This window comes from Alternaria triticimaculans (assembly GCF_023758025.1).
Source record: "Alternaria triticimaculans strain BMP 0046 chromosome Unknown scaffold_3, whole genome shotgun sequence".
Taxonomy (NCBI): Eukaryota; Fungi; Ascomycota; class Dothideomycetes; order Pleosporales; family Pleosporaceae; genus Alternaria; species Alternaria triticimaculans.
In genome coordinates this window covers 2,456,722-2,481,182 of record NW_026055960.1, presented here as the reverse complement: position 1 = coordinate 2,481,182, position 24,461 = coordinate 2,456,722, and the positions used below count along the sequence as shown (strand labels likewise).

Sequence of the window (24,461 nt, the reverse complement as noted above, 5' to 3'; positions counted from 1 at the left end):
CGTCTAGCACGTCCAGAGTCGTGTAGCTCCTCGGAGGCGCTCAATTGAGCCAGCACTACCGCGGCTCCACGGGATGGGCATGATGAAGCTCCACTTCGGCAATGGGTCCAGGTCCCTGCGACGGGTGGCCGGCGGCCGCAAGTGCTATCGTGTGGGGACGGTTGATGAGTATTCATCGCTGTTGTCTCTCATTGACCAGATAGATGCGGGGACATGTTGTTATCGTACTGAAGAGAGGGTTGTGTGCAAGGAATAATCATGCGACAAATTTCTTCCGCGGCTCCAATTATGTAGACATGTCTTGTGTGGTGTAGAGAGCATCCCTGGTTCGTCTCGCAACAGGCAAGTGGAGGTTCGTTAAGCTGCACGTCTATCCTTGTCTAGATGCAAGCTTTTCTTCTCCAATTTTCTCCAGATACTTGCATTGGCCAATCGCATTGGTGTAGTGACATTCTGTCGTGTGTCCTGGCAATATGTCCTGCTGCTTGACGATCTAGATTGACTGCAATGGCAGCCACAGCTGAGGCTTCGTCTCGATGTTCAACGTGCCGGCATTGCGCGGTACATGCCGCTTGCCGCTTTGAACTGTGGATCGTGATGCTTCTCTGCAACACGGCAGACGGCTAATGTCGTTTGGCCAATTCGAGTCGATTATGGCGTGCGGGAGGTCAATAAGTTCTCTCGTGGAGGTATTACCTAGGTAGACCATGAAGATGCTGGGTTGTTAGTAGTGGTTGGTCACACATTGAGGCTGTACTGTAGACACTCCAGGCTGACCCTTGAAGAATGATAAGCTTACCTCACCAACCGAGGCTCAACCCCAGGGAACACGTTCAGCAGTTCCCTCCCCGTCATACGATAACATTGGGTGTTGAGTGGAGATGATATCCCGGCTGCATGGGATGTGGGCCCTTGCGCACGTACAAGGATGCTTGCGTAGCACCGGAGAAGGGTTCCAAGGTTCCATCATAGCGTGGATCGAAGCTATCGAGGAACACCTGCGCTCGATCGATAAGTACATACAGCCTTCACAGCGCCATGATGTTCTGGTACTTTGTCTCTAGGTTTCCGCACTCTTCTCATATTTAAATTTCACATACTCGGCTAGCAGCGCGTCATAAGCCGGATATCTTGGCATGACGACGGCGGAGGTGTTATCTTGATTCACCCAGTTGAAACCAACGGTACGTAGTCCGGCTGGCGCCCTGTCTCGGCGGTTCAACGGTCCAACGGCTCAATTGCTGCTCTGACTGTGTGAACGTGCAACGCTCGCACGTATATTGCACGACCGTGCAATCATGAACCCTCGAGGGCTTATCTGACCGTGCCAGTTTATCGCTTTCATAATTCATAACAAACCCACACGACGCAACCAATTGGGCCTATTTCCACCACCCCACTTATCAATTTGTTGGAATGAAGTACGGCGACACTCTCAGACAGAGGTCCATACCAGAATGGGGCCATTGTGAGTACCACGCCCGCACGCTACGGCGCGACACGGAGAGCTTTCCGCTGACGGACGCGCCTACAGATAACATCGACTACGACTATCTCAAAGACCTTATCAAGCACCAGACGACGCCCGGCACGAACAAGGCCGTATCGATTCCAGGCCAGGGCGAGAGCACCGAGCGCGCATTCGGCGACACCTTCTTCAATGTTTTGGCACAACAACATGACCGCATCAACCTCTTCGTGCGCAGCAAGAGCGGCGAGATCGAGCGCAGGCTGGAGCATATCAGCAAGACGCTAGACCAGCTGCGCGCGCGACGCAATCCGGCGAGCGGGCGTCTCCCCGCGCGGATTGTGGAGAGATATGCGAAGATAGACGCAGACGTCGCAAGGTAGGCGGGATGCGCCGGAACACGCGTACAGAGAACGCCCGCTAACACAACCGCAGGACCGGCGAGGAGATCAGGTCGCTCTCGCGATTCCAAGTCACCCAACGGACGGGCTTTATCAAGATCCTCAAGAAATACAAGCGCTGGACAAAGGACAGGGAACTCAGTCATGTGTTTAAGCAGGAGATCAGTAGCCGGCCGGATAGCCTGTTCCAGCTGGATCTGGGCTATCTCCTGGACCAATACATCGATGTGCTCGACGCGCTCCGCTCCGCTTTTGATGCCGATGGCACGTCTACGTCGCATGCCGAGAGCACCAACGGCCAGTCGTCCGCGGCACACATATCTAGAAGCATTGAGAAGGGCGGGGATCTCGACTTTGACTTGGTGATGAACACAGTGCCTTTGGGGTCCAAGGGCAACAAAGCAACGTACTGGATACATCCAGACCATATCGTCGAGGCACAGGTCCTGTTGCTCCAACATACGCGCCTGTACGTCAGCAAGGCCAGACGGCACGCATCGGGCAAAGGAACGCCTCTCCGCCGCCATTCCTCCACAACCAACCTCGATCCGTATCTTGGCAGCGAAGACACCACTGGAGTAGTTGTCTTGGACCACCCTGAAGCTTTCGCGTTCAAGCAAAACGCAAGTACGATTGGAGCGACGGAAGAACTACAGGGGAGCATCGGCATAAAGGCGGCTGGTCAAGCGCGCTGTTGCGCATCTGGCGAAGCAGCGGTTGTTGTATGCACAGAGGCGGATGCGCAGGGGCAGTCACCGGTAGCCGTCAAGACAGCCAAGATGGAGCGCAAGCGTCTGCAAAGCTTTCTCGACACTTCCGTAAGAGAGGACAACATGAAGCATTCTGAGAACGGATCGGCTAAAGACGATGCACCGGCGGTTCGACAGTGGCTTGCTGAGCACCAATCTACCAAGCCTATCGCTGGTGCAGTTTCCAAACGCACACGATTCACTGGACTCCACAACAATTCAACAGGAGGCATATGGGCGACACTGGATAAAGACATCTGTCTGAAAGATACACTGTACAAAGATCTAGCAGATGACGACTGGACTTCGGCTGCTCGAGCAGAATCAGCAAAGAAGTTCCCTCATGCTGTTCTAGAGATTCGGCGTGAAGGCAACCAAGCAATGGCGCTCATCCAGACCCTTGACCGCAGTCATTTGGTACGTCGACATCTAAGGTTACACACAATCAGTACACTAACAATTGCAGGTTGAACGCGTTCGAGGTTTCTCATTAGAAGCACATGCTGTCTGGACTTGCTGCAAACCCAGCGCCATGTCTGCCCCCTTCTGGATCTCCCTCCTCGAGAAGGATATCCGGAAACTACCAGAGCCGGTGAAGAAGCGGAGTCGCAGAGGCCGGGAGAGCGCAACTGGCTCACAAGTTGGACTATCGCCTCCAGCAACTTCAACATCCAACACATCGTACGATGGACAATCTAGCCCACTGGCCTCTCGTTATGAGGAGTCCTCTGCGACTTCAGTGCACGAGTTTGTCGATCCGCCACCACTACAAGCTTTCAGGAAGAAGAGCCGGAAGCCCTACTCGGACTATCCTCCACCCATGAGCCGGACCGAACCAGAGCCGGAAGTGCAGCAAAGATACTGGAACGAGTACGACCACCCCGAAGACGAGGAGACTGGCTACTACATCTACGTCGACCCTGACGCGCCCATCAAATACCCCGGCCAAGATTTCGTCGAAGCATTAGCGAGAAAGACAAAGAAGCTCTTTGGCAGGAACGACAAGGCTGATGAGGCATCACTCTCCGCTGCCGAAGACTCAGACGACGATACGATCGACTCATCCCCCATACTACACGCCGCAAACTACGGAACAGCAGATAACCACGGGCAGTCATCGAACCGCGACGGTTACTTCAGCACGCTCTTCCGCTCTCTCCGCGACCCACGCCACGATGCCGACCTCTTCAATGAGCGTCGCGCACTGCTCGGCCAGGTAGAAACGCATCAACATAAGATCGAAATGACTAAACTGCGCTTCTATTCTACCGCGCTGGGTGCAGCTGTTGTCATGGACCTCATCCTGGGTCTCATGACGATGACGAGTCGGAAGAAGGAAAGAGGTGTTGTCGATGCGGCTGTCCTGTTAGGCACTATTAGTACATTGGTGCTTTGCGTTGTCGCGGTCATCAGCATGCGGACAAGGCAGGAGCGTCTGGGTGCGGTGCACCAGGGTGCTGTGCTGAGTATTGCTGCTGCGGTTGTGGCGTTGGATGTTTTGTTGTTGTTGTGGGTGTTGAGGATATGATGGGATGGGGTGGAGTAATGGTTTGGATGCGTCTTTGCATGTGTGGTGTTGTGTTTAGGTAGCTAGGCGTTTCGGTGTTTGAGATGGGGCGGTGCCGTCTACCGCGGTGCTGTGGGCTTTCCAGTGTAAATGATGGAGCTGCTGGCGCTTAATCAGTCGTACGTAGGTTTGAGATATACCCTGTTGTTACACATCGGTGTTGCTGTGCTGTGGTATGGTGATGTTGTCTCGTTCTGGTATCCGGGCTCGAGCTCTAGTACCATCACACTGCGCGCTGGTTCTTGCAACCAGCATCCGCAAACTTCTTCGCGTAAGTACGTACGGTCTATCGCAGGTGTAGGCGTTACCTCAGATGGTGGGTGATCACAGACCCTCGCTAATCGATAAGCTGGCTAGACGACAACGCCCGGCATGCCTAACATAGCCTGCCGTTTATAACGGCCCACAACACGCCCGACTCTCGCACAATCAGCCCGCCATGCCCGCGCCAGATCATTGGATGAATTATGCGGAATTCCAACCTGCGTATTCCGCCGGAAGCAATACACACGGCTTCTCCAAGCGGGATCCGCCATAGCGTTGGGACGATGCTGCCCGAATAGAATGCTCCTGATGAGCCGGTTCTCCTTCGGTCACTCTTCCTTGATGATTGTCGAGCGACCTTCGGGGTATCACAGATCGCTCCAGGGATCATGCGGACGTTGGGTATGGATCTCGACCAGGCGGTCACCTTTTGAGAAGCGCACTCTTCACGTCAACGATCTGGTACCTTATAAAAGCTCATGGATGATTTTGGAACTCAGGAGGTATTCTCTGATGCCAAATAGAAGACTTGGAGCTGCGTTTCAGACGACTGTCATTATTTGATGGAAATACGTCGCGAGTCTACCTGAAGCGGATAGCACCGCAACACAGGACACACCGACAAGTTTATAGGGCTGTCATACCTCGTGTAGCCACACCTGAGTGTACGGTGAAAGGGGTGAGGCGTCCAAGAGAAGACGGGATCGTCGCCAACATGCTCAACAAAAGTCAATGCTTCCGACACATGTCAAGCTTGTCCCCACATGGGATGAGATCATCATGAGGCTCTGCTCTTGGCAAACCGGGGGCTGGGGCGTTGGGGGTGTGCCGCACCCGCCGAATCTGTGATGGGAGCGGAAGCCCTCTTCCTAGTGGCAGCTAGCTGCATGTCGACTCTGTGCATTTATGTTGTCTACATGAGCGGCTTCGAGGTTTGGAAGATGCGCGGCCGCGAGGAAAAGTTGCCATGCCACGCGCTGCTTTGGTAGGACATCAAGGCACGACCCCGCCGCATTATCTCGGCGTGATGATGCACAGACGCGTGGAAATCGGCTGGAGATGAGCCGCCAGAGTTTATGGAGGAGAAAGTGGACCGCAGTCGCCGCGAACTCCACCTGTCGTCATCCGAAGCGTATGATAATCAGATTTTGCAGCTCCCAATTGCCCATTTGTCCTACATCCTAAACCTACGGAATAATTTATACACAGCGCCATGGTCGCCATGCCATTGTAACTCGTTTTTGAGGTGAGTTGAATTCCGTGCCTACACCCAACGTTATCTCCGATGCGCGGGCGCGCTGACAGTCGATGAAGCCTCCCAGGCTCAGCAGATCTTTATAGCATTTTCCATCGACGCATTTGTACATTAGACCAACACCGCCTGGAGCGACTGCATCTCCAGATCTTATACCCCGCCCTTAAAGCATCATGGCTGCCCGACGAGGAAGCCGCTTCATCAAGCCGCTGCTTTACACAGCTGGTGCTGGAGCAGTTGGTGCATCCGCCCTATACGTTACCCTACGACCTCGCGATATCCCCGGCTCAGAAGCCGCCGCAGTCCCACCACCTACATATGGCGAGGGAGGTGTCTTCCGACCACCGTCATTCCCCTCCGCCAAGAGCCGCGATGAGCAGATTGCGCAATTGAAGCGCAGCGCAGGTGTCGTCTCGCAGGTCGCCGAGAAGGCAAAGAAGTGGCTTGGTGGAAGTGGCTCTACAGCGGCAGCAGCTGAGAAGGCTGAGGAAGAGCCATATGACCTGTTGGTCATTGGTGGTGGCGCAACTGGAGCCGGTATTGCGCTTGACGCTGTTACAAGAGGTCTGAAGGTTGCGCTCGTCGAGCGCGACGACTTCAGCAGTGGTACTAGCAGTAAGAGTACAAAGCTGGTACACGGTGGTGTACGATACCTAGAGAAGGCTGTCTGGAACCTCGACTACAACCAGTAAGTTGCCCCAGAATGTTATCCATGCGATTTCTGACTTCGTTTAGATATGCTCTCGTCGTTGAAGCTCTCCGTGAGCGTCGTTACTTCTTGGACACCGCGCCTCATCTTTCACAATGGCTCCCGATCATGATTCCGATCCAGAAGTGGTGGCAAGCTCCTTACTTCTGGGCTGGTACCAAGTTCTACGATTTCCTCGCTGGTTCAGAGAACATTGAGAGCTCGTACTACATGACAAAGAGCAAGGCTCTGGATGCGTTCCCCATGTTGAAGAAGGAAGGCCTTGTCGGAGCCCTTGTTTACTACGGTACGTTCAACGGTCACTCATTTTGCAGCAGGATCTGACGTCACCAGATGGTGCACACAACGACTCCCGCATGAACGTTTCGATCGCCATGACCGCTGCGCTGTACGGCGCAACTGTTGTCAACCATCTCGAAGTCACTGAGCTTGAGAAGGATGCCAATGGTCGTCTGTGCGGAGCAAAGGCCAAGGACTGCATTGCTGAGCGCGATGGCAAGAAGTCTGAACAGTTCTCCATTAAGGCCAAGGGTATCATCAACGCTACCGGTCCCTTCACCGACTCCATCCGTAAAATGGACGACCAAGAGGTTCAGGAAATTGTCGCCCCTAGTTCCGGTGTTCACGTCATTCTCCCTGGTTACTACAGCCCTTCAAACATGGGTCTTATTGACCCCAACACTTCCGACGGCCGTGTCATCTTCTTCTTGCCATGGCAGGGCAACACCATCGCCGGCACAACAGACACTGCTTGTGACATCAAGCAAGATCCTGTTGCTGGTGAGGAAGAGATTGACTGGATTCTCAAGGAGGTTAAGCGCTATCTGCAGCCTGAGATCAACGTTCGCCGCGGCGACGTCCTCGCTGCCTGGTCCGGTATCCGTCCTCTCGTCCGTGACCCCAACGCGAGCGCGACTGAGGGTCTTGTCCGCAATCACTTGGTGACCACCTCTCCTTCCGGCCTGATGACTTGCTCCGGTGGCAAGTGGACTACCTACCGCCAAATGGCCGAAGAGACTGTCGACGAGGCGATCAAAGAGTACGGCCTGAAGACTCAGCCGCTTGTGAACCCCACTCTCGTTAGCGGAACTGAGGTCAAGGACGAGGCTCCTCTTGACGGCACCTGCCAAACCCACCGTGTTCGACTTGTTGGTGCTCACGGCTTCTCCAAGACCCTGTTCATCAACCTCATCCAGCACTACGGCATTGAGACTGACGTAGCCAAATACCTTTGCCAGGCTTACGGTGACCGTGCATGGACCGTCGCAGCTCTTGCATCGCCCACTGAGCAGCGATTCCCTGTCCGCGGCGTCAAGATGGCTGAGCTCTACCCATACATCGATGGTGAGGTCCGCTACTGCGTCCGTCACGAGTACGCTCAGACGGCCACCGACGTAATCGCGCGCCGTATGCGCCTGGCTTTCCTGAACGCCCAGGCTGCTCTGGAAGCTCTCCCCAAGGTTATTGACATCATGGCCGAGGAGCTAAAGTGGGACAACAAGCGTAAGGACGTTGAGTGGAAGAACTCTGTCACTTACCTCGGCTCCATGGGTCTGCCCAAGAACAAGCTCTCCCTCACCCGAAAGGATGTCGAGAGCGGCCACGTCGGCAAGTACACAGATGAGGACTACCACCTCTACGCTCGTCACGGTACGTCACACTCCGACGAGGAAGCTTGTGCAAACCTCTTTGCATTTGGAATTCGGCTAAACGAAGTATTTGCAGATAAACCCGACGAGCTGCTTCAGTCCGACAGCAAGTTCGCAAGCGGTCAGAACCCCGTCATCGGCCGCGAGTCAAAGGTCAACAAATAAGCGTACAGCTACGCACTCACAAATCTGACATTGGGGCTGAGGACCTGTCACATCCTCTTCCCCCCATTCACATCACTCGCATACTGTACCATCCTACTCGGCGCGGAGGCGTATTCGAGTCGACTTGCATCATATTGTTGGCGCTCGATACCATCCGCATGACTGGCGTCCTTGTCTCCATATCGCGATATGTATATAATCGTCTACTCTTAGCGTTACCTGAAAGAATTGAGTTGACTTTGTTGCGCTCTCGATATGCTACAGTTCTGTCGTCGCTATCTATATTTTTGCCGAGGCTTGCTGCTCTCACCGCTCGCTAGTTTCTTCTGTCTCCACTGATACCCACATTCCGCTGCTCTACTACAACATCTTCCAAGAGCATGGTCGAGTGTCTATACTAAGCCTTGGTGGTTTTGTCTGCTTGTGGTATTATACATTTCAATTTTGAGGTTTGCCATCACTGGTATCAGCGATACCAACTCTTCTTCAGTAGTATAGTGGTCAGTATTTCCGCTTGTCACCAGTATTGGCAACTCGCGGGAGACCGGGGTTCAATTCCCCGCTGGAGAGTACTGTCGCTTTTCTTTTTGGCGTTCTTTTGGCCGGTGAGGATGGTTATAGTGGACGGCTTCGATTATGTTGAAGTTTTTTTGCCTGCTATGATCAACTCATCCTTGCTCAGACGGAGCTCGGGTGTGATATGGCCTGAAAGCTCCACGCTGCCGCTTGGTTTTTCAGTGCTGCTACTGGGACAATGAGCTGCCTGTCGAAAAGGCCGCCTAGCTAATCAGTGAAGCCCGATGCATTTTTTTCGACATACTACTGCCCGTTCGCCCAGCTATCCCAGGCCTTCCATCCCAAGTCCGGAAGGTGCATATGCTTTCTTAGTTGTTGAATGGGCTAGAAGTAAGTGTGCAATTCTTACTCAAGCGACACTCAGCTTGGACTAACAACATGGCAGTTACATCGAAGACTAGGGATCAGACCGGAAGTCTCGCCTTGATCTAATGAAGAACTTGGAATCGACTTTGTATGGAACATCGCAGCCATGCGGAACAGGCATCAGAACACAAGGCAAAATATGTCCATGGTCTTTGCCTTACTTCGTCTCTTCTGGGTTTCTAGGATGATGTCTCGTTCAAGGATCTTCGCCCACGTGGTGTCAGCCCCAGGTTTGCCGTTTTACGTAGCGTCAGGCTGGACGCGAGTCAGATTATGGTTTACTAGGAAGGGAGGAATTCTGGCAGTCAGTACGGTGACATTCCGCGTTCCCGTCATGGCCTGCGGTTCCTTGGATACCCTAGTAGAGCCGTGGTATTCTCTACATCGACATTACAGGGCTGTGCATGACTTTTCATACTCTGGATCGCTCATTCTACTCCAAATCGTAAACTGGACTGAGTATGACGACGGACTTGCACGCCGAGCAAGTAAACTGCTCAATCAAGCAAAACTCCATCGAGATCTCAAGGTTCACGTGTTGTAGTGCGACACCATGGTCTTGTAGCCCATGCTGCACTCGTTCATTCCATTGAGCCGGTTCTTGACGGCGTCGACCTACGCGACTGTTCAGCATGACCTGATACGCTCTTCGTCACACTCTCTCCAGCGTGGGGGGCAACTCTCGCAAACAGCTGGAACTTGCCTCGGCAGGCTTCAACTTCTAAGACAGGTCGTCATTTCAAGCGTGCAGCAGACGGAATGGACCGTGATGAGAGTTTGGTGATCGGTTCGAAAGGCTTGGAAATTCTTGGATCCGGGATCAAGTCCACAGCATTGGGTTGAGGGAAATTGCAGCCTGTGAGTTGATCGATATTATTGTTCGGAGATTTATGAACACTGTGGGAGCAGGCATTCCAAAAAAGGAATCTATCGGTGTCTTCCGCCGCGTAACAGATCTTACCGGGTTTTGGGCTATTGTTCTACCACCCAATCCTCGAACCAGGTCTGAATACCCCTTGGTCAGATCTTGGGCCTCAGAGCATCGTCACGCATGGCTTCTCGGCGACTTGATTCGCACTTGCCGGCAACCTCCACGTACCGACGCACACGAGAAGCGACGTTGAGCCAATGTAGCCTCTGATATGGCAATGCCCGCCCGTTCCCACGTCAATTACGTCTTTGCAACTTCTACTTCAGCCTATAGATCTTGCGGCATTGAAACAGCTGCCTCGGTATTATTGCGATCATAATAGTTCTTGTCGATCTTTTCTTGAGCGTATGCAACATGACCACAGTCTGGCGGGAATAGGCCATGCGTCATTGGATACTTGCTTTCCCCGCAATCCATCCGCATGGGACCTTGTGAGCGCAAACAGCTTCTTTGGGGAAATGATCGACGCACCAAGCTAGTTTGGGCAAGAGACGTGAACTAGTCCGTGCGGAGCGTAAACCTTCCGTCCAGGTGCAACGCCACTGCCATATGAAGAGCTACCAAGCAGGTACGCATCAATAGTCCCGTAGCAGATGCGAACTCGCTTTCGGAAATGGCTCCTAACTACCTATCTTGCCCCGCCTAGACCTCAGAACATCGCCGCCGATCGACTCCGGGGTATGTCGATCATCGACTACACACTGCGAAGTCAGGGGTGGAAGCAATGTCTCAGCCAATCGAGGTGCGCGGATATTGGAGACTTGCTGGCGGAGATGTAGGGTTTTGACAGCGTGCAAGGAAGTTGCCTCGGTCCCGATCTACGTCTCTCGATCGAGAAACAGAAGTTGGATAGGAGATGATGGCAAAAGATTATAAGTAGAAGACTCAGACGACAGAAAGAAGATCATCCTCTCAGGTCATCTCGAGTAAACCACCACAGTACACTTCGGGATTACTATTCGTCATGCATACTCTTTCTCTTCTCCTCCTCCAGGCCTCAGGTGCCATGAGCTACGGCTGGGTCGCTGGCCAACCTGGTGTCAACTCCAGGTTGTTCGCACGCAACGCCGAAGTGAAGCGCCAGGCCAACTGCCCTTTCAACCCTGTTCACAAGGGCGCTGCTCCATACGTTGCTCCTTACACTTACTCTGGAGCTAAGAACGGTGTTCCCGGTAGCCAGAAGGGTGGTATCAAGGTGCCAGCAGACGGCGACAAGGCTCACGCCTACACTGCTCCTGGATCCAACGACATCCGTGGACCCTGCCCAGGATTGAACGCCGCAGCCAACGTAAGTAGCATCCACTGCGAGTACTATATATTTGCTAATTGAAGGCAGCACAACTTCCTTTCACACGATGGTATTACCAACTTCCAGGAGTTGGTCGACGCCCAGCAGAATGTCTACAACGTAGGATACGACCTTTCCGTCCTCCTCGCTGTCCTCGGTATTGAAGCTGGTGGTGATGTGCTCTCCGGACGTCTCAGTATCGGATGCGATGCTACGTCTCGCACTGCCACACTCCCTCTTCTGGGCAGCCAGCCCGGTCTTGATGGCCACAACAAGTTCGAGGCCGATTCTTCGCTCACACGCAACGACTTCTTCCTTGCCAACGGAGACAACTACAGCTTCAACGGCACTTTGTTCGCACAGATGAAGGCGGTCGCCGACACCACCTCCGGTGGAAAGTTCGATCGTGAGGCCCTCGCCAAGTACCGCAGCAACCGGTACGACGACTCTGTCGCAGAGAACCCCAACTTCTACTTCGGTCCCCTCTCGCTTCTCCTTTACGGAGCTGCCTCCTTCCTTTACGAGCTCTTCCCCAGCTACGGCGACAAGGGCGTCCCAGATCTCGCAACCATGAAGTCCTTCTTCGGTGCCGTTGAGGACTCTTCTGCCCCAGGTGGCTGGCGTCACGTCCCCGAGCGCATCCCCGAGAACTGGTTCTCACGTGTCGAGCCCTACAAGAACATGGATGTTACCAACGAGATTCTTGCCCAGTACGTCAAGTACCCCAAGCTATTCGGTGGCAACGTTGGCAAGGGCAACTTCGACGCTCTCTCTACTCCATTCGATATCATCGTCGACGGAAAGTTGCCCAGCGATGCTACCGCTGCTCAGCTTACTTGCCTGCTTTACCAGCTGGCTGTCAACCTCATTCCCAGCACCGTCAGCAGCGTTACCGACCTCACAGATGCGTTGATCGACTTCTCCGCCGGAAAGTTGAACCCCATCTTCAAGGATGCTGGTTGCCCCTTGATGGTCAGCAAGTAAATCACGCTTCACTGTTGAGCATGCCAGCAGCTGTCACAGTGCAGGCTGAGCTCCAGTTGAGGAACAGTTCTTAGTGAACCATGACGTTTGAGAGCGAGGCTTAACCTCATGCCACTAAGGACATCAAGTCCTTGGGTGTAGTAAATAGTAAAACTAATTGCAATCCATCACATCTCATCAATTATCTGAAATGACCCGAGTGATGCAGCATCGATGTAAACTAACCCCGAAAGTTTACGAATTCCAAATGAGAAGTGTCTCGGGTTTACTTCCGTGGTCAAGCGCGTAAAACAACGGACTACCTATCTAGGTACGTAGCTTAGCGGTCTTGACGTCATGGACCTTCAGAGACCAGCCTCAAATCTCGAATTTATGCATCATGCTTCGCAATACAATTCCTATCAGGTGCGTACAACGATTATGCTCGCATACCACGCGTGCGACGTGATGAGCGCGGTGATCTTTTGTTGTGAGTTTTGCTAAGCTTTCCATGGATAGGCTTGAGAACATGGCTTTCGGATCCAGAGAATGGGTACATCGAAAGAGCAACTTTGCAGCAATTCTGAGGCGCACGATCTTTCCCATCGAATTTGTAACTCAGGTACCACTATGGTGAAAGAACAGGCTGGTGGTGCACTTTGATCAAAAGACGGAAAGTGGAGGTTTGTAAATTCGCACAAAGGCAGAGTAGTGCACTGAATTAACACCGCGGGTGCTTTGGCAATAACCATAACACCTCACGAACAACGGTTCTGTACCTATAGCTCGAACACAAATCACCGCTGCATATTGATATGGTCTTTCAATTCTAATTCCCCGTCTTACACGCCTCGCATCATCGTCATTGCATGCTTGGTAATGATTTGGCCGTCCGTATGAAGGATGAGATGTTACACCCAGGAAACTGTCAAGACCGGTTAGAAAATTGACACAAAAGATGCAAGGTATTGGCATCCTGCCCTGCTACGTGATCAAGACATCCACGTGGGCACTGCATCAGACCAAACGACAAAGCGCCACATCAAGTATAAGAGACAGTCACTGATCTCATCTCATTCAGTCATCCTCCATACGTACACCGGAAGCATGGCCCTTCAACTGTTGCCCACAGATACGCACGAGCAACAACTCGCAAATTATGTCCACGCTATCGACAATCTCACACAAAGATGCACGTTCGACGGTGTAGAGATATCCTACCTCCCACGCAGCGCTGTGGACACCCTCACAAGTCGTCAAGACATCACCGTATTCATAACCAAGAGCACTTACCCACGGGAAGAAGTGTCCTCTGTTCATGATGCTATCGCTCTTATAGATCTAATCGAATGGAAGAGTAAGAAACTCTTCCTCCTCGCCATCAAGCTAGGACTCAGTCTGGAATTCCTCTCTACACTCTTAGATGAGATGGATGATGATGATCTTCCTATTGCGCAGGAAAAACACTACAAGATAAGTGAAAATTATCGGATCAGCATGTTCAAATTTCTTCGAAACCAAGCACTGGTATGTGCGCCAGTACTTGATACAGAGAAATTTGATCAAGTGGTTCCATACCTATCTTGCATCCCGTTTTCAGCGGTGCACGTCGTTCGGGAACGAAGTGTTTATGATGTGTCATTCGATCTGGAGCATCTCAGGCAGGGGGATGAGAAAGTGTGGAGAATGGAAGTCCTTGGGAGTGCAGAAGAGGCAGATGTGCAGAGGCCTCGATTCCAGTGGGGCTTTATATGTGAGGGAAGGTGGTATTTCTTGCGTGAAAAGCCGAACGGAGATATCGATGAAGATTACGAAGATGATCGTGAAGGGGGCGAGGGCGACACACCCGAGGTTATGGATGTGCCGGACGTAAAAGATTTGCCAGGATATGTTTCTCACCAGCAGTGAATGAGCACGCAAATTTGCTGACGGCTTGAGCGTGATCAGTTTGTGTAATAACAATCATGAGCTCTAATTTCCTGATCTTCTCACTGGGGTTTAAATAACTCTACACTGCACCAGTCTAGTCACTTGAGCTCCCATCCGCCAATCTCACGAGAGCGATGGCAGCGTCAATAACCATACCAATGACCATGCCTTATACCTCTCAATACATCCTCATCCAACACTTCATACAGCAAAATACCATAACATGCACCATCTTCCGCGAAGAAAACTCCTTCCTTCCCCCAGCCGCCATAAATGCTCTTGCCACGCACGAGAACATCAGAGAAGTAGTGGATTGCGATTCCGATCTTAAAAAGATACACTTCCCCGATCACAGCCGCTCATTTCTCACCCATCGAGTCTATAAGTATGCACAGAAGCTATTTGTACTTGCCGTCGCAGAGGATTTGGGTATGCTTTTCCTTCGCGACTTACTACGAGGAGAGCGTGCAGGAGACGAATATTTACCTCTCGAAATGGACACCTATGTCCGAGACGAAAACGACGTGTCCTGGTCCGACGTTGATACGCAGGGGTTTCTAAGCAGGCAGGAACTCGTTTGCGCGCCGATTTTCATTATGGGCTCGTACAAGCAGATGGTTGGTCGTCAATTCGGTCTACCAATAGTAGAGGCGAGAAGGGTAGCTGGGAGGGAGGACGAGGAGAGAGAGGTATATGAGGTCAAGTTCCATGACGAGTACTTAAGGCCTTCGGAATCTGCAGAGCCCGGTGAAGAATTGGTGCCGGGGAGGATATTCTTGACGAGACGTTTTGCGAACAGAGATGAGGCAACGAGAGACGATAGCTTTGATAATGCTGTGTTTGGGTTCAGTTACAAGGGAATGTACTATCTAGTAGGCAACCCTTAATCTTGAGCGCCATAGAAGAGCAAGAGAACTGAACTCCGTGGATCAAGAGATACATTCGCTTGGTTGACGATGGCACATGTACAACAGCCGAGCTAAGTTGATATCGTGTAACTATAAGCTGACATGCGGAAGAGATACGAAATATACCAACTTCCGGTACGACCTCGTGTGACATGAAGCTGAACGCCTTGGCTCATGCGTCGAAATTTGACGAATCTATTGCCAATAGTTTTGTGGCCAGCAGAAAGAGAAAGAATCTCTGCTTGAATGGCCATTGGATATAGCGTATTTGTAGCCAGCAATCGGGGATGATGCAGTACAAAGACGAGCAAGACGCTACGGGAAGCCAACGACAAATAGCCATCTTGTCAGATAGACTCATGAAAGCAATGATACATGGGTCTGGGAAGATAAGCCCAGAATGAAAGCCGCAATTGAAACATTCATGGGTCCCTGGACTGCGATCATGATCGAATTCTTACACGTACAGTGCTCAATACACAATCTAAAGTCAGCTACCAGCCGATGGCGTATTCATCATCGGTACATCTTCTGTTTCGCACACCTGCACGCTGCACAGATTTCTGCCGTTACTCAACGCCTACAATCTCTTCTCATCATCGGTAAGCTGGAGTAATTTTCTCGGCTAGTTGTCCAGATGCTAATGTCGCACAACCACACCTCAGCTAGCGTAGTCTGTTAGCATACAGCGTCTATCCGAGTAGTCCGATGTGTGTAGGAGAAATGCAACATTGATCGAGATCGCATGCATACAAGCAACGAAGATCACTTGTTGAAATGTCGATCGGGTCAGGATCGGCCGGGGCAACGTTGTGATCTGTTGCCGGGGGTTTGATCCTTCACACATACGTTCTTGGTACGCATACCGTTGGCGAGAAACTTGCCGCTGCCTTTGAACGATGACGATGTATTGCAGGCTGGGCGGACGGCAAAAGCATCTCGACGTCTTCTAGTGTACCATAACCAAGCTTGACGTCGGATACGCACAGAGGTCAACGCATGAGCCTTCTACCGAACATGTGATCCCAGATGCCGATACAGGTCTGTTGGCACGTAAGAGCGAAGGATTCTGCAATCTAGAACAATGCGGTAATCCTCGGTCCTGGGCGATCCACCATGTTTGGTAGACTTGCTCAAGCCAAACCCGGCGAACCATAGGAACTGAAAGAGCAGTGCATCAGAAGTGCCGTAGCGCCAACTCCTGTTCTGCGGCTTTCCCCGTTGAACCGGAATCTCTTTCCAAGTGATCATGAGAAGCAAGCCGTTTAGTGGTGACGAAATCAAGGTTCTCATATTGCGCACGAGAAACAACCCAGTCCCTGTGAGAACGCGCGGTCGGGCAGGACGGGTGAACGTCAGAGTTGTTCGACGAGCATGCTGCCGAGAAGCGAACGATGAAAACTCTTTTGCTACCCAAGAGCAAGACTGAGTTACTCACCACACACATGTGATAGGCCGCGATGGGATGGGTGTGGAGATGGATAGGTATCGCAATCGATAAGTGGATAAGGTAGGGCGCAAATTCTCGCACATGGCTGCCGCGCGGAACCAGTGCCGCCCAGTAGGACAACGCCGAAGGTGCAGCAGCCCCACAATTCATTTCCAGCGCATGCTGACGGCTTGTGAATGCCATCATCACAAAGTCCAGAAGCTGTGGAGTTGGCAGCGTGCAGAACAAAGCGAGCGAACGACAGCTTTCGTTGAGACGGTCCGGCAGAAGAACCGCAGGAGGATATGTCACCTTGACGCTGTGACGGCTCGCCAACCGGTCCCACGTTGCGAATCGGCGCACAGCAAGTTGGAGCTGGCGCTGGCAGGCAGTGGAGCGTACGCAGCCAATGGTGAGTACGGAGAGGCAAAGTCTGAATAACGAGAGCGTGTCCACATAGCCACGCGCCGTCGTCGCCATACCGCTTCTGCGTTCTAGCCCATCTGCTGTCAGTCCAGGGAGACATGGCGCGACTCCTTGCGATACACGTGTGTAGCATTTCCCCAAGACAGGTTCAGTCAAAGCGGTCGGTGCCTCATCTGCGATGATGACATGTGCCCGAACGAGGCGCAGACACGCTGTGCCTGGGATGTTTCGTTTACCGGCTTCAGCTCCAGCCATGCCCCTGGCGGAAGAGGGCGCGAAGAGCTCCGCGATGCAGTGATCGTCAGGCACAGCGTTGTGATTGGCTGACTGTGTCCGTCGCCATGCCACTTGCGGAAGCATGAAACCCGTCAGCTTGCGATATTTTGAGCTTGGCCATATTTAGCTGGAAACGAGCGCACTGTCAGTGTAAGGAAAAAGAAGGCAATCGATAGAGGTGGGAGGGCCCTTGGCAAGCGCATGCACATGAACACAAGGAAAAGGAAGTCTCGAGTTCGTTGCGGTGGAGATGAGCGCCGACAATTTCGATCGAGCGACGGCCATGGGCGAATGAGCGTGGTAGCGGGGCGACGACTCGAGCTTGTCTGCGGTGTTGTTGAGGCCGCCATGGCACGCCGTTCCACCAGCAGCCGGCCCGGAGTGGCAGGCCCCCCGATGACAGAAGCAGGCTAGATGCGTCGTGGTGAGCGGAGGATGCGATGCACAAGCGATGGCACCAGGCACGTTGCCAGGGGCCGGCCTAGTGCCGGCCCTAGCGTAAAAGCTCGTGGGAATCCACTCTGCCCACCTTTCCTTCACTCACTAACCCACACCATCACCCACACACTCTTTCTATATTTCAGCTGCTCCCTCCCTCCTGTAACACTCATTCTACAGGCTCGAGGTCTTCTTGTTCATTCATTCACTCCCTAAAGACATTCTGTCTTCAACACTGTCATTCCTGACACAATACATTGTCAACGCGACAACTCACAATACCACTCATTCGAACTGCTAGTCGGTTCTGTCACTCCTGCAAATCCCAACCAAACATCTATAGCACCCTTCCTTCAGCTATCCAACACTACCAACTGCCAAAATGAAGACATCCGCTGTCCTCGCTTCTATCCTTTTCGGCTCCTACGCCGTGGCTGCGCCTTTCGACAGACGCGCCCTTGTCTACAAGACCGAGGTCGTCACTGAGACCGTCGTTGTATACACCACCGTCTGGGACGACGAGACGACCGCTCAGCCCACTACCACCAGCGCTGGCGAATTCTACGAGCAGCCCAGCAAGCCTTCCACCACCAGCACTGTAGTCGTTCCCTCGTCTTCTGCTGTGGTCACTCCCCAGGCTGCTGCTACCAAGGCCGCCCCCACCTCCTCCAAGGCTGCCCCCCCAGCCTACACTCCAGTTGTTCCCGAGAAGCCCTCCAGCGTCTACACTCCTCCTGTGGAGACCCCTACTTCCGTCTACACTCCTCCTGCTCCCACCACTCCTGCTCCTGCCCCAGTCTCCTCATACGTCGCGCCTCCACCTGCGCCTGAGCCAACCACTACCGCAGCCCCCGAGCCTGTCTACTCTCAAGCTCCTGCTCCTGCTCCCTCAAGCGCTGCCCCCAGCTACGGCTCTTCTGGTGGCGTAAGTTCTGGTGAATCTTTCGACGATGTCGAGATTACCGTCTACGACATGAACGTTGGCGACCTTGGTGCTTGCGGTAAGCTCCAGACCGATGATTCCAAGGTCGTCGCCATCAGCATCGGTGCCTGGAACGCCATGGGCGGAAGCATTCACGACGTCATGACCGGCGAGTCTTCCAACCCATGGTGCGGAAAGCAAATCGAGATTGAGTACCAAGGCAAGACTGCCACAGCCAAGATCATGGACATGTGCCCTGGCTGCGTCAACAAGTACGACATCGATCTCTCCCGCTCTGTCTGGTCTGAGCTTGGCCTGTCTGAGACTACCCGCTACCACGGCGTCAACTGGAAGATCATCTAAACGTCTTCCTCAGCCACGCCACGATCCATATACCCAAGATTCTGATATCTCGCTAGCGCAGGCAGGGTCAGCGCTTTGCACGACCAAGTTACGACTCATTTTTTCACGCATCAGTCAGGGACCGGTGACCGGAGTATACGGAAAGGGAACCGTCAGATACCGCGGTTCTTGTTCAGCTTTGCTCTTCTAGATTTCGCCTTGCCATCTTGTTGCATAGCAGATCCCATGTTGTATATGGGGATACTTTGCGCATTGGAGGGCTCATTCTCACATTTCTTGTCGCTCTTTGACTACAGCGGGCTTGCCCTGCTTTTCTTCACTTCCTTGTATAAGACTTTAGGGCTGGTGTATGGGAGAACATCTTAGATACCCATACAAGTTGGACATCGGAGGTTCACATCTACCAAAAGAAAATACATGACGCATTGCGCAACTTCAAAATCATCCTCCTACTGCATCGACGTGAACGATTATGAAAGTTGCATTGTTTGTGCTAACCTCTTTCTATGGCATCGGCAAAACGCTTCACAGTGGCTAATACGACATCCCCTGATAATACGAGCTGAGCTATTAACGAACGCGCAAGCACTCGACTCATGCCGATGCGACGATGTGGCTGCGCCTCACGCCTAGCCACCTTGCGTACTTTGCCAAAAGGAAGCGCCGATGCCTCCGAAAATACAACGCTGGGCCGCAATGCATGCTACCTTCATCCCTCCACCACACTCTCCTAAGCAAGGCTACTCAGCCACAGATCCCAGATGCAAGCCGACCTTGGGAAATTTCGATCCGCAAAAGAAATGAGACTTCTGGCCATTTGCGAAAACTATGTCGCGACACGCACACAAAGAAAACACTGAACGCCTGACGTCCAAACAACGCTTGCGGCTCGTTTTAGAAGGAACCAAGTTGCGATGTGCGAGGTGTTTGCCCCTTGGTAATTTTACAATTCGCCGGGGGAGGGTCTAGCACGGGGTGTTGGTGCTTTGCTGGGCTCCACATGTTGGCTGTTTCAATCGTGAACACTAGTTTGGTTTTCACAGTCGGAAGTTTTGTGCGTGTTGAAGTTTGTAGTAGACCGACGTTGTTCCGGCTGGGAATATGACTAAACGACAAACGCTGTGTTGATCATGTTTTGTTCGCGGTTGATGGACAACGCAACTGCCCCCTTGAGAGTGGCAGCAAGGATGACATCATCGTGACTGTAGACCAACACAACAAGAACCAACAGTAAGGAACGAACGACGAGATGTTTGTAATGCGCATCCAACACAAGTCAATTGCGTACCAACGTTTCTGAAAGCTGATCCACAACCGCAACAATTTATCCAGAATGGCGAACCGCCTCTCTTACTCTCTCGATGAGATTGAAGCGCACACTCCCGCGATCAAGTCCCAAGATGCGGACACCGATGTCACCTCCAAGAACGGCGAGCAGATAAAAGAAGGCGACCATGTATACACGCGGATAAGAGGTGGAAGGCACGAGGGCGATGTATGCTATCCACGCCTGCATCTGCAGCACGTAAGCCTTACAGGCTAGAGCTGACACCTTGAGAAGGTAGACAAGGTGGTGGCCAACCAAGAAGAAGCTGATGCAGAGGGCGTAAAGCACCCACCAAAGGTACATCTCCAGAAGCTGCTAAGGGAGAAGTAGCGACAACAAGACACTAATATGATTGACTAGGTGCTATTCACAGACCAGAAGGGGAAAGCTGTAGCGCACAATCCAGGTACACTGGATGTGACGGATAAAGCCTAACGAAACGGTTCTTTTCAAAGTCCCAGACTATATCCGCAGGCAATATAGGACAAAGGTCTTGCCTCCAGATGTTCCTCACTGCAGCGAAACTTGGGATCAGAAAGAGAAGGGGCTCTAGAGTAAAGCAGAGCGCAGCGACTTCCATATATGATACCTACATTCCATATCCTAAATCTCCAGCATCCGTCTCCAATCCATACCCCCAAAATACCTCCCTGTCCATCTGCACAACGTTTACCCGCTTCCCCAAACCTAACCCTCAGCGCACCCACGCAAAACACCCATCTTTTAACCGCCGGGAGACGCAGCATTCCACAGCTCGCTTCTTTCCTACCGAAACCGGTATCTGAGCTGATGCACCCGGGTGTGAGTTTTACCAGCACTCATCCGGTGGTCAAAAGAAAGTTTCTTTGTGCGCGCGCTGGTTCGCGTGGGAAAAAGCGAGGCGCGTGTGGTGCCATGCGCTGTCTTATCGAGCGCTATCTCACGTGCGCGCCTTGTGCCAACGTGGTTAGGCACGTGGAGGGCTGCTGTTGGCGAGCCGAGGCTGTGGGTTGCCAGCTGTCCGTGGGTTGCGCCCGAGATTCCTCCGTTGGAGCCCGCGTTGGCAGCGAGGAATAAGCAAACATCTCCCACGCTGAATACGAGAATTTTTTGGTAGTGTTAGAGGAATTAGCTGGGTTGTGACGTATTGGCGGGGTATTGGTGGGTTTGTTGAGCATGCAGGGTAAGTAGTAATGGACGGCTGCGATGCCAAAAGTAAAGTAAAAGCTGGAAGACTACTGCATGTTGTTCGTTGAACACGCCTTGGAGTGGTGAAGGTAGCCGCTTCAAGAAGCTTCCGACATGGAATGTGTTTGTAAAGAATGTCTACTGTGAAGAATCTGCAGGCTTCAGTCACGCCTACGTTAAACTGCTCGTCATAGACGCTCATTCTTTGCGGCAGGAGAATGTAGTTGTCCCTCAGAATATAGTTGTGTTATCAATTGTTTGTGATTTTTCCTCGAATTACAAACGTAGTAGTCCGTATCGCCATACAGTAACCTCATACAGTGCCAGCCGATGGCAGTCTCCCAAATCTTCATCTCGTCCCGAGCATCGATCTTGATGGGTATAGAATGAAAGTAATACCACTACTTGTCGCTTTTGCCAAACCTAGTGTCCCAATCTCATAAAGCAAATCATCGCAGTCCGCATGCAGAGCGCCTCCTGGCGCGTGTGGGTATATATGTACACCAGCTCATCCGGTGTATCCGGGTCCGAGCCTTCTTTTATTGTCGCTTCATCGTGCCTGGTTCATCTATGCGAATGCGCTGGCACCACCAGACTCGAGCAGTTCGATCTCGGCCATGGTCATGGACGGGCTCTGGAAGCGTGCGGGCAGCTCGGAGCGGTCGAAGTATAGGCCCTTGCCTGCCTCGATGGGTCCAAGGTTCCTGCCGGCTGCGCCGCCAATGTGGCCACCAACAAAGGCGCTGGGGATGTGGTTGAGTGGGCCGTGTTGCTGCGCCTTCTTGCGGTAGGACGCAAAGGATGATGGAAGCTCGCTCATGGGAGAGGCAGGGTGGACGTGCGGGGTGTGGTCAACCTCTGAAACGCAACGTTAGCTATTTATCATGACGCCGTGTGATGGCAATGCGTACTCTGAGGAGTGCTGCGCTTGCCCAAGAAGCGGATCATGGGCTGGCGAGCGAGGGCGCGTGTAGCGTTCATTGCGAAAGAGGTGAGGTGGGGTTGTTGGTGGTGTGATGTGCAGGTTGCGATTGGGATTGGAATCACTGAAAAGCTTGCGCAGAAGACTTCAGATGAGTTTTTGTATTAGAGAAGCGAAGTAAGGCGATCTCGGGACAGATGCTGGTGGACGGACGACTTGTTGAGTTATTGAGGAGCAGGTAGGTTGAGGGGAGCCGCATAAATGTTGTTCGCGTTTGCGGAAGGAAGACTAGGTTGCGCCGAAGGCCGCTCCATGATTGCAAACCAACAACCCTCCCACTTACACGTGAGCGGCATCTCCCCACACTCGAATGAGCAGATGTCAGAGCGATGGGTATTTCTAAGCCAATTCCAGCGCAAGCCTCGGCGTTTGTGGGCTTACGCGCAATACTTGGAGTCGTTCTTGAACGTTCGCGGTCATAGCTCCCATGCCGCCCCGGTTGTCTTTTCCAAACTTTTACAAGTGCATCGCTCGCCGCCAATGACAACGCTGCACACGCCCGCTCGCCTTATCACCCCGCCGCCTTCTCCAGATCCTGACCAGCGGGAATTGCATATTGATATTCGCTTCTCCGACTGCGGTGCGGACGTGCGGACCCGACCTGCTCACCATGCACGAGTTGAGCCTCTACGGCCAGGTCACCTACGCGCGCTATGAGCAGGTGCTGAACATCCTGGCGGGGGTTGCCATGATGCAGCCCCAGCGCGTCTTTGAGCGCCATGTCGTCTACAAGCCCACGCGCGAGCCTGAAGAGCCGGGCTCCAATCTTGGCCGTCGCGGCGGTACCCAGACTGTCGCGCAGAAGCAGGCCAAACAAGCTGCTCCCGTCGTCCTCTACCACACCCGGCTGGTCCAGAAGCTGTCGGAAGACGACTTTGCTGCTGAAGATGGCGTGCCAGAGGAGAGCACAAAGGTCCTGTCCGCTGATGTAGACGATGGGGAAGAGCCAACATGGTCCTTCGTGTTCAGGGATGTACCGGATACTGGTGATAGAGGCGTCTCCATCCGCTTTACCAACACCACTGATTTGTTGTCTGGCGATCCACATGCCTTCATGATCGCCTCGGGACCCAACCAGTGAGATCTTCTCCCCGTCACTGCCTTCACCTCTGACCCTAGCGCAGGTTTGTGACCGAGTTCTACGTCGAAGGCTACCGTTTCGTGCTCGGTAACGTCGTCATATTCCTCCACCGCATCCTCCACGAGCCCGGCATCCGCAACGTTCAAAAGAGCCCCAAGGCCACACTGCCGACATGGAAAGGCCTTAAGCTCCTCGATCCAAGTGGTGTATACACACTCCAAGCTACGGTCCGCATTGAAGACTTCAACAACGCAGCCGTACTCGAGGAGGGGGTGAACGAGCTGAAGAAGTTCCAGGCGCAAATGAAGGGCTGCGTGAACTTGGACTTGCCAGATCGGCTCGCACTAGACCCCCGTGTCAAGTACAAGGCTCCTGCAGCTCCTGCTACCCAAGCACGGCCTAGGTGATGAATGGTCTCTCGCTGATGGAGAGCAATGGACATGGACTGGGTATTCTCCAGCTAGTAGTCACCACACAAAGCCTGAGGGTACTTTAGATACATGTGTCTGGTTCCGCTCTATAGAACGATCAGCGAAAACAATCGACGCCAAGGCATCACATCAGCCTAGAGACAAAAGAACCGCGATGAGGTTGCGCGTCGGATCAGGAAGCTGGGCAGGTTCGATCTTCTGCTGTGTACCTGGTTTCACACTAGTGAGTATGTTTGCAGATACAAATTACCAGTCTTGGCTCGGCGGAGATAGCTCCTGGATAAACATTAATGGTACATTGTAATAAACAGAGCATTGTATTATTTGTGGCGTGATCGTTGCCAAAGCAGCGTGTATGCTGCTGTCGTGACAGCGAATTCAGGCCAGGCACGTGCTCGCGCGATTTCGCGTTTCGCGCCGAAGGAAAGCGC

At 52.8% G+C, this 24,461-nt stretch overlaps 7 protein-coding genes and 1 non-coding gene across 8 annotated transcripts; 7 read left to right on the top strand and 1 right to left on the bottom strand.

Annotated features, from left to right (window-relative positions):
• Nucleotides 1-1,416: 1,416 nt before the first annotated feature.
• Nucleotides 1,417-4,146, top strand: J4E78_003525 (uncharacterized protein; the record flags this gene model as incomplete). The annotated part of the gene is made up of 4 exons (XM_049364164.1): nucleotides 1,417-1,468; nucleotides 1,535-1,847; nucleotides 1,904-3,035; nucleotides 3,085-4,146. The coding sequence occupies 4 exons, from the start codon at nucleotides 1,417-1,419 to the stop codon at nucleotides 4,144-4,146; spliced, it is 2,559 nt and encodes an 852-aa protein (XP_049224829.1).
• A 1,731-nt stretch (nucleotides 4,147-5,877) lies between these two features.
• Nucleotides 5,878-8,227, top strand: J4E78_003524 (uncharacterized protein; the record flags this gene model as incomplete). The annotated part of the gene is made up of 3 exons (XM_049364163.1): nucleotides 5,878-6,392; nucleotides 6,440-6,699; nucleotides 6,747-8,227. The coding sequence occupies 3 exons, from the start codon at nucleotides 5,878-5,880 to the stop codon at nucleotides 8,225-8,227; spliced, it is 2,256 nt and encodes a 751-aa protein (XP_049224828.1).
• Nucleotides 8,228-8,710: 483 nt separating this feature from the next.
• Nucleotides 8,711-8,797, top strand: J4E78_003523. Its single transcript has one exon. It is a non-coding gene; the product is annotated as a tRNA-Asp (tRNA).
• A 1,852-nt stretch (nucleotides 8,798-10,649) lies between these two features.
• J4E78_003522 (uncharacterized protein) lies at nucleotides 10,650-12,372 on the top strand (the record flags this gene model as incomplete). The annotated part of the gene is made up of 3 exons (XM_049364162.1): nucleotides 10,650-10,668; nucleotides 10,997-11,388; nucleotides 11,437-12,372. The coding sequence occupies 3 exons, from the start codon at nucleotides 10,650-10,652 to the stop codon at nucleotides 12,370-12,372; spliced, it is 1,347 nt and encodes a 448-aa protein (XP_049224827.1).
• A 5,767-nt stretch (nucleotides 12,373-18,139) lies between these two features.
• On the top strand, nucleotides 18,140-19,042 carry J4E78_003521 (uncharacterized protein; the record flags this gene model as incomplete). The annotated part of the gene is made up of 1 exon (XM_049364161.1): nucleotides 18,140-19,042. One exon carries the CDS (start codon nucleotides 18,140-18,142, stop codon nucleotides 19,040-19,042), a length of 903 nt encoding a protein of 300 aa, XP_049224826.1.
• Nucleotides 19,043-20,375: 1,333 nt separating this feature from the next.
• J4E78_003520 (uncharacterized protein) lies at nucleotides 20,376-20,699 on the top strand (the record flags this gene model as incomplete). The annotated part of the gene is made up of 2 exons (XM_049364160.1): nucleotides 20,376-20,537; nucleotides 20,601-20,699. The coding sequence occupies 2 exons, from the start codon at nucleotides 20,376-20,378 to the stop codon at nucleotides 20,697-20,699; spliced, it is 261 nt and encodes an 86-aa protein (XP_049224825.1).
• Nucleotides 20,700-22,104: 1,405 nt separating this feature from the next.
• Nucleotides 22,105-22,517, bottom strand: J4E78_003519 (uncharacterized protein; the record flags this gene model as incomplete). Its single annotated transcript, XM_049364159.1, has 2 exons — nucleotides 22,105-22,394; nucleotides 22,448-22,517. The coding sequence occupies 2 exons, from the start codon at nucleotides 22,515-22,517 to the stop codon at nucleotides 22,105-22,107; spliced, it is 360 nt and encodes a 119-aa protein (XP_049224824.1).
• Nucleotides 22,518-23,128: 611 nt separating this feature from the next.
• Nucleotides 23,129-24,006, top strand: J4E78_003518 (uncharacterized protein; the record flags this gene model as incomplete). The annotated part of the gene is made up of 2 exons (XM_049364158.1): nucleotides 23,129-23,595; nucleotides 23,643-24,006. The coding sequence occupies 2 exons, from the start codon at nucleotides 23,129-23,131 to the stop codon at nucleotides 24,004-24,006; spliced, it is 831 nt and encodes a 276-aa protein (XP_049224823.1).
• Between the last annotated feature and the right edge of the window lie 455 nt (nucleotides 24,007-24,461).